This window comes from Ranitomeya variabilis, chromosome 5, assembly GCF_051348905.1.
Source record: "Ranitomeya variabilis isolate aRanVar5 chromosome 5, aRanVar5.hap1, whole genome shotgun sequence".
Taxonomy (NCBI): Eukaryota; Metazoa; Chordata; class Amphibia; order Anura; family Dendrobatidae; genus Ranitomeya; species Ranitomeya variabilis.
The window spans coordinates 410,492,509-410,505,393 of NC_135236.1; the positions used below are offsets into that span (position 1 = coordinate 410,492,509).

The following is a 12,885-nucleotide window of genomic DNA, read 5'->3' on the forward strand; positions in this document are numbered from 1 at the left end:
CATCCTGGCACAGTGGTGTGAAAAAGCATTTGCCCTTTTCCCAATTTCCTACTCTTTTGCATGCTTGTCACACGTAAGTGTTTCAGATCACCGAACAAAATGAACTACTAGACAAATATAACAAAAGTAAACACTAAATGCAGTTTTAAATAAAGGTCTTTATTATTAAGGGAAAATGAAATCCAAACCTACAGGGCCCTTTGTGAAAAAGAGATTGCCCCCTAAACCTAATAACTAGTTGGGCCACCCTTAACAGCAACAACTGCAATCAAGAAAAGGCAATAACTGGCAATGAGTCTGTTACAACACTCTGGAGGAATTTTGGCTCACTTATCTTTGCAGAATTGTTGAAATTCAGCCACTTTGGAGGGTTTCCGAGCAGGAAGTGCTTTTTTTTTTTTTTTTTTTTTTTTTTTTTTTTTAGGTCATGCCACATGGTCAAGACTTTGACTATGCCACTCCAAAGTCTTAATTTTGTTTTTCTTACGCCATTCAGATGTAGACTTGCTGGTGTGTTTTGGACCATTGTCCTGCTGCTTAACCCAAGTGCGCTTCAGGTTGTGGTCATGAACAGATGGCCAGACATTCTCCTCCAGGATTTTTTGGCAGACAGCAGAATCTATGGTTCCATTTAGAACAGCAAGTCTTCCAGGTCTTGAAGCAGCAAAACAGCCCCAGATCATAATTTCACCACCATATTTTACTGTTAGTATGATGTTTCTTTTCTGAAATGTGTTACTCCTACACCAAATGTAATGTGACATACACCTTCCAAAATTTAAACTTTTTGTCTTATCAGTCCACAGAGTATTCCCCCAAAAGTCTTGGGAATCATCAAGATGTTTTCTGACAAAACTGAGACAAGTCTTTATGCTCTTATTGCTTAGCAGTAGTTTTAGTCTTTGAACTCAGCCATGCAGGCCATCATTGCCCAATCTCTTTCCTATGGTGGAGTCATAAACACTGACCATAATTGAGGCAAGTGAAGCCTGCAGTTCTTTGAATGTTGTTGTGGGGTCTCTTGTGAACTCTTGGAGGAGACATTGCTGTGCTCTTGGGGTAACTTTGGTCCCCTGGCTGGGAAAAGATTCACCACTGCTCCATGTTTTCACCATTTGTGGATAATGGCTCTCAATGTGGTCCACTGAAGTCGCAAAGCTTTAGAAATGGCTTTATAACCTTTTCCAGACTGATAGAATATCTTTGGATTGTGGCATGATGTTTATGTTTTAAAGGGAACCTGTCAGCTGGATTGTGCACATTAACCTACAGACAGTGTCAGGTCGGTGCCGATATACTGAATAAAATTATATCTTGTTTGATGAAACTCATCTTGTGAATGTTGTTTAATCTTTATTTTCAGTTCATGAGATTCTCGTGCTTGGGGGCGGTCTGTGGGGTGGGCTTTATGTGGTGCTCTGATTATATATTCATAATGCAGACTGCTGACAAGTCACTGATCCCTCACTAACCTGCCCCCCTAGTTTACATACTGATTAATATATGTTAAAAACTTACTAAATAAGCATCGTGGGAACGTAGCCTAAGGATATGTTCACACGTTTCATTTTGGCCACACAAAAAAATGCAGCATTTTACGGCGCCAGCGAAGTGAATGAGATTTATGAAGTCTCATGCACATGCCGCTTACTATTTCCCCGCAGATTTGAAGCAGTTTCACATCTGAATCATATCAACTCTTTAAAGACAGCATTTTTGATTTTTTCACCCATTCTAATGCATGAAAAAAAAAAAATGCATCAAAAACACATTTTTTGATGCAGCATTTTTCCAGTCAAGGCACACTTTTTATTCAGAAATGTTTGCATCAAATAGTTAACATATGCATATAGAGCTACCTACAATCTACAGATCCTATTCCTAAACATTATTTCCCTTAGTGAAAATCCTACCTGGTACTTCAGAATCCACTAATCATTTTGCTAGAGAAAAAACACATTACCTCCATTAAGATGGCGCCAGCGGCACCTGCGCAGTAGCACCAAACGGGGAGTCTGACCTGGGAGTACTATTACGCCCAGTGTCGGAAAGGGATTAAATAAGTATCAACTATTAGGCTGCCGTCACACTAGCAGTATTTGGTCAGTATTTTACATCAGTATTTGTAAGCCAAAACCAAGAGTGGAACAAATAGAGGAAAAGTATAATAGAAACATATGCACCACTTCTGTATTTATCACCCACTCCTGGTTTTGGCTTACACATACTGATGTAAAATACTGACCAAATACTGATAGTGTGATGGCAGCCTTATAGTTGTTAAATGGAATCGGTCAGTAAGATGAACTTTCCTAAGCCGTCTACATGGGCATGTGGAGAATGGAAAGTGAAATAAAACTACACATAGAAAAGCTGAAAATTCAAATGTGAAATGAGGCACACATATGGTTAGATTCTCAAACTGTTCTTGGAGACAAAAATAAAAATCTATAAGTATATGATACACTAGCGATTTTGAAAGTCCCCCCCCTTACAAAGAATGCAGATGTCTGTAATTTTAGTGTAGGTACACTTCAACTGTGAGACAAAATCTAAGGATGAAAGTTAGAAAATCACATTGTATGATTTTCACATAATTAAATTGCATTTTATTGCATGAAATAAGTATTTGATCACCTACCAATAGTAAGAATTCTGGCTGTCACAGACCTGTAAGTTTTTCTTTAAGAAGCCAACCTACTCTCCACTCATTACCTGTATTAACTGCACCTGTTTAAACTCGTTACCTGTATAAAAGACACCTGTCCACACACAATCAATCACACTCCAACCTCTTCACCATGGCCAGGACCAAAGAGCTGTCTAAGGACACCAGTGACAAAACTGTAGACCTGCACAGAGCTGGGATTGGCTACAAGATAATAGACAAGCAACTTGGTGAGAAGGAAACAACTATTGGCGCAATTATTAGAAAATAGAAGAAACACGAGATGACTGTCAATCTTCCTTGGCCTGGGGCTTCATGCAAGATTTCACCTTGTGGGGTAAGGAGGATTCTGAGGAAGGACAGGAATCAGGCCAGAACTACATGGGAAGACCTTATCAATGACCTGAAGAGAGCTGGGACAACATTCTCAAACAATAACGTTAGTAACACACTACGCCGTCACGGATTAAAATCCTGCAGGGCACATAAGGTCCCCCTGCTCACACCAGCACATGTCCAGACTCATTTGAAGTTCACCAATGATCATCTGGATGATTGAGACGAGGAATGGGAGAAGGTCATGTGGCCAGATGAAATCAAAATAGAACTTTTTGGTATCAACTCCATTCCCTGTGTTTGGAGGAAGAAGAACGACAAGTACAACCCCAAAATCACAGCGCCAACTGTGAAATATGGTGGGGAGACATCAAACTTTGGGGTGCTTTGCTGCATCGGGGATAGGACGATTTCAGCGTATTGAAGAGAGGATGGATGGGTCATGTAGATTTTGGCCAACAATTTCCTTTCCTCAGCAAAAGCATTGAAAATGGGTCGTGGCTGGGTCTTCCAGCATGACAATGACCCGAAACACACAGGAGTGGTCCGTAAGAAGCATTTCAAGATCCTGGAGTTTTACATAGTGCAAACTAATTATGGAAAAATCATACAATGGTGCTCTGTCTTTTACGACTCAGTCTCTCACAGTTGAAGTGTTCCCATGAGAAAAATTACAGAGTGTGTGCGTGCGCGTGCGTGCGTGCGTGCGTGCGTGTTATAGTGTGCACTATACAAATTTTATATTTTAGCCATACATTAACCACTATCCCTAAAGTTTACTTAATCTGAACAAAGCTATTTAGTGACTGGATCTAGTCTTACTAAAAACACATTAAATGGAGTTGTATCATTAAGACAACATCTATTTATACGCCCTATCAGGCATATAGACAATAAATGGGCTTGGTATATTTTTCTTGACTAGTACATCCATGAATTCCATGAACAGGAATTTGTCTGATAAAACAACCACAGTGATGCCAAATACTATTAGGTGAGCGATAAATAATACCTGTCAGCATTGATTGGGCAGTATCAGACTGTGTACGGATAAGAACCGTTGACAAGTCAACCAAATATACTGTAATTTCTGGAGGAATAACGCACTACAGAGTAAAGGCCCCCATACACATTAGACTTAAAAAGGGGTATTTCCTATCTCTTACTACTACATATTGGGATAGGATCTCGGAGATGGAAATACCCCTTTAAAGTGCCACTACATAATTTGTTGTTTTTTTGTGGGAGGGAGGGGAAGTGGGGCGCTAGAGTGGTGCTTCTTATACTCACCTTCCAGCGACTTTACCCTTTACCAATACCTCTTCGGTCTTGTGGCACCATCTTGTGCCCATAACTTCTGACTGGCCAGACGTTAGAAGCTACGTCACAAGAGCTCAATCAAAGTCTATTAGAGCCAGAACGAAGCTCTCTCAAAAATGTATGAAAAAAGGACCTCCGCAGAGCTCCAGGAAACAATGGAGATGTTGCAGGTCACTCTTCGCCAGAGACCGTCCCGGGAAAAGGGTGAAGGCGGTGGAAGGGTAATTACATTTAAATCACCAAGCCAAAAGGTGCAATAATTAAAAAAAACGCTGGAGTGGTGCTTTAAGTGGTCTGAATCCGCCGATGTTGACAAGTTGGGCCAGTAGTCGAATTTTTCTGGGGGCACTGGTCGATTGATGGTTGGAAGAGGTGTCAATCACGCATGTCCAATTTCAGACTGCTGATTGCATTGTTCTCCCTGAGACTAGCTGCCGCCATGTCAGCCAGAGGCTCTCTCATAGAGAACACAGAAGCACTCGGCCAAAGAAGCGCTCCTGTGAGGAGTGTTAGCTAAGATGGCTGTCGGCCGAACGATTGTCATACATACTAGATGGCTGTTGGTCAATCCTTAGAACAAAAGATGAATTGTTTTATTTTAGTAAAAATCTGCATTCAAAAACAGGTCTGTAATGAAAACTTATCTTTTTATATTAATGAGGAACACAGAATAAGAAGCAAGTAGTGGTATTGTACTAATAGAGCGTCATTGTAACTTAGGGATGTCACCCATCTTTTTAAAGGGCAAAAATGGCATACTGTAATTTACTTGCAGGCACAAGGTCACAGTGATTCACCAGATTACTTTTTTAAAGGGAACCTGTTGTGAAAAAACCTGCAGGTTGATGGCGTTCTGAAGCCATGTGGCCACCGCACTGAACACCAGATTGCCAGGGAGAAATGAGCTTTATTCTTCCCAGGGCCTCTGGCTTTCAGTCTCCGCTCAGTACATAGTGTGCCATCACAGACTGACAGCCGGCTTAGGGTATGTGCACACGTAGAATGGACCTCTGCTTATTTTTCCAGTGAATTTTAGAAATCCGCAGGTAAAAGGCACTGCGTTTTACCTGCGAATTTACCACGTTTTTGGGGGGAATTTGTGCGGATTCCCCTGCGGTTTTACACCTGCGGATTCCTATTGTGGAGCAGGTGTAAACTGCAGCGGAATCCGCACAAAGAAGTGACATGCTGCGGAATGTAAACAGCTGCGTTTCCGCGCGTTTTTTTTAACGCAGCATGGGCACAGCGTTTTCTGTTTTCCATAGGTTTACATTGTACTGTAAACTCATGGGAAACTGCTGCGGACCCGCAGCTGCAGATCCGCAGCAAAATCCGCAACGTGTGCACATAGCCTAAGAAGTGCATCAGTTCACAGCTTTCACCCGCAGGGAGACCTCCGAGTGTGAAGGTCTCATTCAGACATCCACGTTGCACATGAGTTCTATCAGTGTTTTTCACAGATACAACACGTCCCCATTATAATCTATGGAGCTATTCACATGCCTGTGTTGTTGTTTTTTTTTTATAGACACTGTGTCCATGCAAAACTCCCTGAGAAATTCTATATTTTTCTGGCAGATGAAAAGTGACAATACAAGTCTATGAGTCCATGAAAACCATGTACAGCGCACAGATGGCACGCCATGGTGTACGATAGGAGAAGATTGGTAATTTATTTATTCATTCATATGTGAAAAACACTGATAACACTTGTACCATTTCTTTTTGCGTACATGAAAAATACTGATATTAACTGAGACCTTACACTGAAGAATTATTGCTACGATTGCTCAGAAACCAGCAAATTGTAACAACTTGCCAGGGTAAACAAGCTTAGAGGGGTTGTCCAGGATTTTTCAAATGTTTCCAGAGCAAAGTTGTCGTTCGAAAAGAAATAAGTGCTACTTTTTAATTCATTCCCAAAGGGAGCAGGAGAGTCTGCTTTCTAGCTGTTAAATGTTGGTTTGACTTTCCATTTACTTGTACACAATAAGCTACTGTGTTGTCCCATGCAAACTGATAAAGAAAAAAACAACCCAATTTCTAAGATCCAATTGCATCTCCCAGGAATACTTAAATGGAGTTTGTCACGAGGTTTTTGCTAACCTGAGAGCATCATAATAAATAATAATCTCTTTATTTAAATAGCGCCAACATATTCCACAGCACTTTACAGACATCACCATCGCTGTCCCTGATGGGGCTCACAATCTAAATTCCCTATCAGTATGTCTTTGGAATGTGGGAGGAAACCGGAGGAAACCCACGCAAACATGGGGAGAACATACAAACTCCTTGCAGATGTAGTCCTTGGTGGGATTTGAATACAAGACTCCAGCACTGCAAGGCTGCAGTGTTAACCACTGAGCCACCGTGCTGCCCTATAGACCCTGATTCCAGAGATTTACCACTTAGGCTGCCGTCACACTAGCAGTATTTGGTCAGTATTTTACATCAGTATTTGTAAGCCAAAACCACGTTTGATAAAAGCCCTGTTTAAGGCCCGTTTCACACATCAGTTTTTTGCCATTAGTCGAATTTTGAAAAAAACGGATCCGGCGAGTGATGCCACCAGATCCAATTTTTCTCAAAGACTTGTATTAGCGACAGATGGCCTCACGTTTCATCCGTAGTTCGCCGGATCCGTCGAAAATTTTGTTCCGGCGGCCGGAGACAACGGACAAAGTAACTTTTTTGTGTCCGTCAAAAAAAAAGCGAACAGCGATGAATCCTTTGCTGTCCATCGTTTGCTAGAATGGAAGCCTATGGCGCCGGACCCGTCAAATGAAGGAATATGGTGACGGATTCAATTTTTAATCTGAGCATGCTCTGATCCAATTGGCCAGATCCGCTAGTCGGATCTGTCCAAAAAATGGATCCATTGCATCAGTATTCTACAATCTGAGACGGACCCGTCGATCCAATGGATTGTGACTGACGGTAAAAAACTAACGGGCCTTAGCTGCTTCAGATCTACCAGTTCTCTGAATGCAGGGCTCTGTATAACCCCGCCCACACCACTGTGTACACTGTGCATAGACAGAAAGCTGCCAATCAGAGGTGGGGGCATGGCTATCCAGAGCCCATAAATATGGAAGACTACACGGCAGCACGTTTAATGGCCCTCTAGTGATAATCTCCTGCTAATAAAACAGTGATTTTATCAAAACTTCAGAAAGCGCCGACAAACTATAAAACGTGAATTTCACATTCTTATGAGCTGAAAACAAAGTTCTCCATTCTTTCATTATGCCAATACACTAAGATCGGGCACTTTGCCTTATTATTCCACGGTCTACATGTCTCCATTCCTACCTCCTTCGAGATAATGTTCAAGAATAGTTCAACAACAAGAGGTTTAATATCTAGTATTACAATATTCTACAAATTCCAAACACAGATTCCCTAACTAGACGCTCTTATATGCACAAATGGGAGGAATACCTGGGTAAAACACTGACCGTGGTAGAATGGAGAAATGTTTGGACCAAAGCACCAAGACTGCATCTTGTATTTCATACAAAGAAAATCAGTACAAAATCCTTCATCTCTGGTACCGTACGCCTGAATTTTTACATAAAATGGAACCATCTATTCCTTCCCTTTGCTGTCGGTGCGCCCCATCTAGAGGTTCCATTTTTCATGTTTTTTTGGACTGTCCTATGATTAAACTGTTTTGGGTGAAAGTCCAACTCCTAACTTAGCAAATTTTTGTTTGGAGCAGAAGTCTGTCTAGATCCTCAGCTGTTTCTATAAAATATTTTCCCTGTGTCCATATCTAAGGGTACGTGCCCACGATCAGTAAAAGCTGCAGGTTGGACGCTACACACTTGTGCAGCATCTAACCCGAAGTGGCCAGATGTTACAGCATGGTGGATGGGATTTCAAGAAATCTCATGTCTACTATGTGTCCAGAGATGCCCAGGCTCACACGTGGAGACGGACATGCGGCGTGACTTTCCAGCCCACATGTCAATTTCTCTCTAGTCTCCGCAAGATAAATATCACACATACAATGTATTGGACGCTGTGATTCTGCACGGTTCAGTAAACACATGCGGATTCACCTGCGTTCAATAGATGGCAGCGCTTTGGACGCAGAGAACATACGTTGTGTCCAAAGTGCTGTCACTTCCGGATCGTGTGCACCCGGCCTAAGAGATCCATTAGACTGCTCTTACATATGCTGACAGCAGCACGCTGTTTGATTGCCTACCACTGGAAGCAAACCGCTCCACCTTACCAACTAGATCTATACTCTCACATCAAGGATATAAGAAATTTTGAGTACCGGGCAGCCCTTAAAGGGACTCTGTCACCTGAATTTGGAGGGAACAATTTTCAGTCATATGGGCGGGGATTTCGGGTGTTTGATTCACCCTTTCCTTACCCACTGGCTGCAATATTGGATTGAAGTTCATTCTCTGTCCTCCATAGTACACGCCTGCGTAAGGCAAGATATCCCTCTGCTGTTTTTAAATGTTTTTAGCATGCTCTGTCTTGTTTGATACATGTTTAATAAAGCTGCTGTTTTCATACTATTTCGGTGGTGACTCCCGTCTATAAAGTCTGCTTTTTCTTTCTTTTTTCATATTTGGTTACTGTTCAGACTTTGGTTTGAGTCCCACTGACCGTGGTGCCCCCATTTAGTTCTATTTGTCATATCATCATGTCGGGTTTGGGAAGGTGAGAGCAAAAGCAAAAGGATCGTTCTCTACATTATGCTGCTCTCAGATTAGGTGGTAAGACTAGATTCCCTTTAAATTATGGTTGATGTGCTCAATTCCCACGCTGACTTCGTTGTCAATGTGTGAAAACGATCCCAGGAACAAACATCAGTCTTCAAACCAAATTCTCATTTCCTTTTTTGGCTACTTGAATACAAATGAAAGTTTCTGTCTGTGGCTTTGGAAGTTCGATGTCTCCATTCTAACCACTTAAGACTATGTGTTTTGTTTGTTTTCTAAATAAAACTTGTGTGGTATGTCTAGTTCAGGCGCATTATCTATACATTATTTGTCCTACTGCCATAAAGTCAGCTAATGTTCAATAAACAAATAAATAGAATTAGAATAGCCAGAGAGCAGAGCCATTGGTCTGTCCATGTAGAACCATTTTCCAAGGAGACACCCCATACACTACACGAAGCCCTGTATAAACTATGGAGGAATTCAGTTTACAGTAGTGCTCATATCGCAATGCCGAGTTCTCAGCCATCTGCTATACTGATGTACAGTAAGCGCAGCACTTTTTTTTCCCAATGTTTTGCAGGAACATGTGGAAGTGACTGAAGCTGGAACCAGCAAACTACAGCCTGGAATATATCAAATAAACATCCTGTGGTCTACAAGCCTGCACACAAGGGGAAGCACTTCACCTTCAAAGTGTGACCCCCTACATCCATGATACAGACAGACAGTCATTCTAAACATTTCCTTCCTGAAGACATTGGATTGCCTGTAATGCCCTGCACACATTTCCAACATGACCAATCCAGAAACATGACCACTCACAGGGTAAAAGAATGGCACCTCCTGTGACCAGACAAAACACCATGGCCCAGATTCATCATGTGGGGGGAGTTTTAAGATTTTTTTTTTTTTACAGCGGTGGCATTTTTTGCTACAAATTCATCAACATGGCGCATGTGATTTGTGAATATTGCACAAAATAAAAAATTGTGAGTTTTTTCATGATTTGAACTGTATTTCCGACTTTTTAGTGTAATAAATAGCATATTTCGCAAAATGTCCATTCCCTATCCTTGAGAACTGTATTGGCACCAGGCACTTTATATGTATCTTATAATGTCTGCCAATGATGCATGTCATTATTAAACTTTTGATTCATTGGGCCCACCTCGCACTCTGTCCTGTCTGCATAATGTCCTGGGCAATTCATATACAAACACTTTATTTTAATAACACATCTATATTTAGATATTTAGTAGTGCCTTCTGAAGGCATAGATCTCGTAATGCAGTCATACATATAGTGACCTCCCGCGGTCCTCCTCTTGGGATTTACTACATATCCAAAAATGTTGCAGAAATTGATGAACAGAAGACAGATTGCCTCTTCAGAGAGGAAGGACTGGACATTTGTAACACATTTTGCAACTTTTAAAAAGTTCAGATTAGACACATCAGAAAGCCCTAATCCGCAGTGACAAGCTTAAAAAAAATTAAATACATAAAATAGAATTAAAATAGGCACAAATAGAAAGATGGATTTGGTACAAAAGGAAAACCAGAACAACAGGCACCAATGGACTAATATACTGCTGGTTCCCGATCACCGGACGCCATGCCAATCTACAACTAGGCTAACTCCATCCGTACCTACTGAGAGCGGGTACACCGGCGCTACCGGGCACAACCCGACCAATCACAAGGAGACGTGCCAATCCGAAGAGGCAGAAAGAAAAGCAGGACGCCACAGCAATCACTATGAGAGCGACCATTCCCGTCATGGGCATGTATGGCATATCCCGATAGACCACAAGTGTATCCCCGATGTGCTATCCCGAGAGCGGGGCGCCAGCACACACGTCAGCATCCCCCCATGTACAGGGACTTGTCACTATGACTAATACTATAGAACTCCTGAGAAGAGCTGAAGTTCTCGTCCCCGCACTGTATGGGGGCAGCCCAGCACTGCTGTGACCCTGGCACCGGCCACCCCTGCCAGCACTCACCAGAACTCATGTTCTCCCACGGAGAGTCGCTCCTAATCCATACTACCGGGCAGTCGGCGCTCGGCTCCTGGGGCTGCTCCGGGATGAACTCCGCCGTGTGTCCGAACTCGGGGCCGCCTGGCGGAGCTGGGAGATGCCGCTTCCCACTATGGTAAAGAGGGAGGAGGGGAGTGCCCGAGTGACGTCACCACACTACGGCCCACCACACTGCGCATGCGTGGACGGACTCTCACTAAGGCTGCCGTCACACTAGCAGTATTTGGACAGTATTTTACATCAGTATTTGTAAGCCAAAACCAGGAGTGGAACAAATAGAGGAAAAGTATAATAGAAACATATGCTCCACTTCTGTATTTATCACCCACTCCTGGTTTTGGCTTACAGATACTGATGTAAAATACTGATCAAATACTGCTAGTGTGACGGCAGCCTTAGGGTAGGTTCACATTGCGTTAATGGGTGTCCGCTAGCGGACTCCCGTTACATGGCGCAATTGGTGCAATTAACGCTATGTAACGGGTCCGTTAGCGCACCCATTGACCGCAATGTACTAACGGGTCGCTAACGCATCGCTGACACATGCAATTTTCGGCACGCGCTAGCGATGTCTCATTATTTTCAAACGGACCTCGAACGCTGCTTGCAGCATCCGAGGTCCGTTCCTCGCTAGCGCAGATCAGGCATCTGCGCTAGCGGGATCGCCAAACGCGATCCCTTTTGGGACATTGCGTTAGCACAATCCACTAGCGTATGCACTAAACGGATTGCCCTAACGCAATGTGAACCTAGGATTCTCCTGCTCCAGTACTAGTGGCCTGTGCCTCACTCGTGTCACCTGCAGCCTGTGCCTCACTCGTGTCACCTGCAGCCTGTGCCTCACTCCTGACACCTGCAGCCTGTGCCTCACTCCTGACACCTGCAGCCTGTGCCTCACTCCTGACACCTGCAGCCTGTGCCTCACTCCTGACACCTGCAGCCTGTGCCTCACTCCTGACACCTGCAGCCTGTGCCTCACTCGTGTCACCTGCAGCCTGTGCCTCACTCCTGACACCTGCAGCCTGTGCCTCACTCCTGACACCTGCAGCCTGTGCCTCACTCCTGACACCTGCAGCCTGTGCCTCACTCCTGACACCTGCAGCCTGTGCCTCACTCCTGACACCTGCAGCCTGTGCCTCACTCCTGACACCTGCAGCCTGTGCCTCACTCCTGACACCTGCAGCCTGTGCCTCACTCGTGTCACCTGCAGCTCCTGCCTCACTCGTGTCACCTGCAGCTCCTGCCTCACTCTTGTCACCTGCAGCCTGTGCCTCAGTCGTGTCACCTGCAGCCTGTGCGTCACTCGTGTCACCTGCAGCCTGTGCCTCACTTGTGTCACCTGCAACCTGTGCGTCACTCGTGTCACCTGCAGCCTGTGCCTCAGTCGTGACACCTGCAGCCTGTGCGTCACTCGTGTCACCTGCAGCCTGTGCCTCACTTGTGTCACCTGCAGCCTGTGCCTCACTCGTGTCACCTGCAGCCTGTGCCTCACTCGTGTCACCTGCAGCCCGTGCCTCACTCTTGTCACCTGCAGCCTGTGCCTCAGTCGTGTCACCTGCAGCCTGTGCGTCACTCATGTCACATGCAGCCTGTGCCTCACTTGTGTCACCTGCAACCTGTGCGTCACTCGTGTCACCTGCAGCCTGTGCCTCACTCTTGTCACCTGCAGCCTGTGCCTCAGTCGTGTCACCTGCAGCCTGTGCGTCACTCGTGTCACCTGCAGCCTGTGCCTCACTTGTGTCACCTGCAGCCTGTGCCTCACTCGTGTCACCTGCAGCCCGTTCCTCAATCGTGTCACCTGCAGCCTGTGCCTCACTCCTGTCACTTGA

General features: G+C 44.2%; 1 protein-coding gene across 1 annotated transcript in view; it reads right to left on the minus strand.

The window, feature by feature from the left end:
• Positions 1-11,251, minus strand: part of FGD6 (FYVE, RhoGEF and PH domain containing 6) — a 173,490-nt gene extending 162,239 nt beyond the window's left edge. The window contains exon 1 of the mRNA XM_077265145.1: positions 11,021-11,251. Within this exon, the coding sequence (XP_077121260.1) occupies positions 11,021-11,030 (10 nt within the window). The 5' untranslated portion in view covers positions 11,031-11,251. The remainder of the gene's footprint in view (positions 1-11,020) is intronic.
• Positions 11,252-12,885: the final 1,634 nt, after the last annotated feature.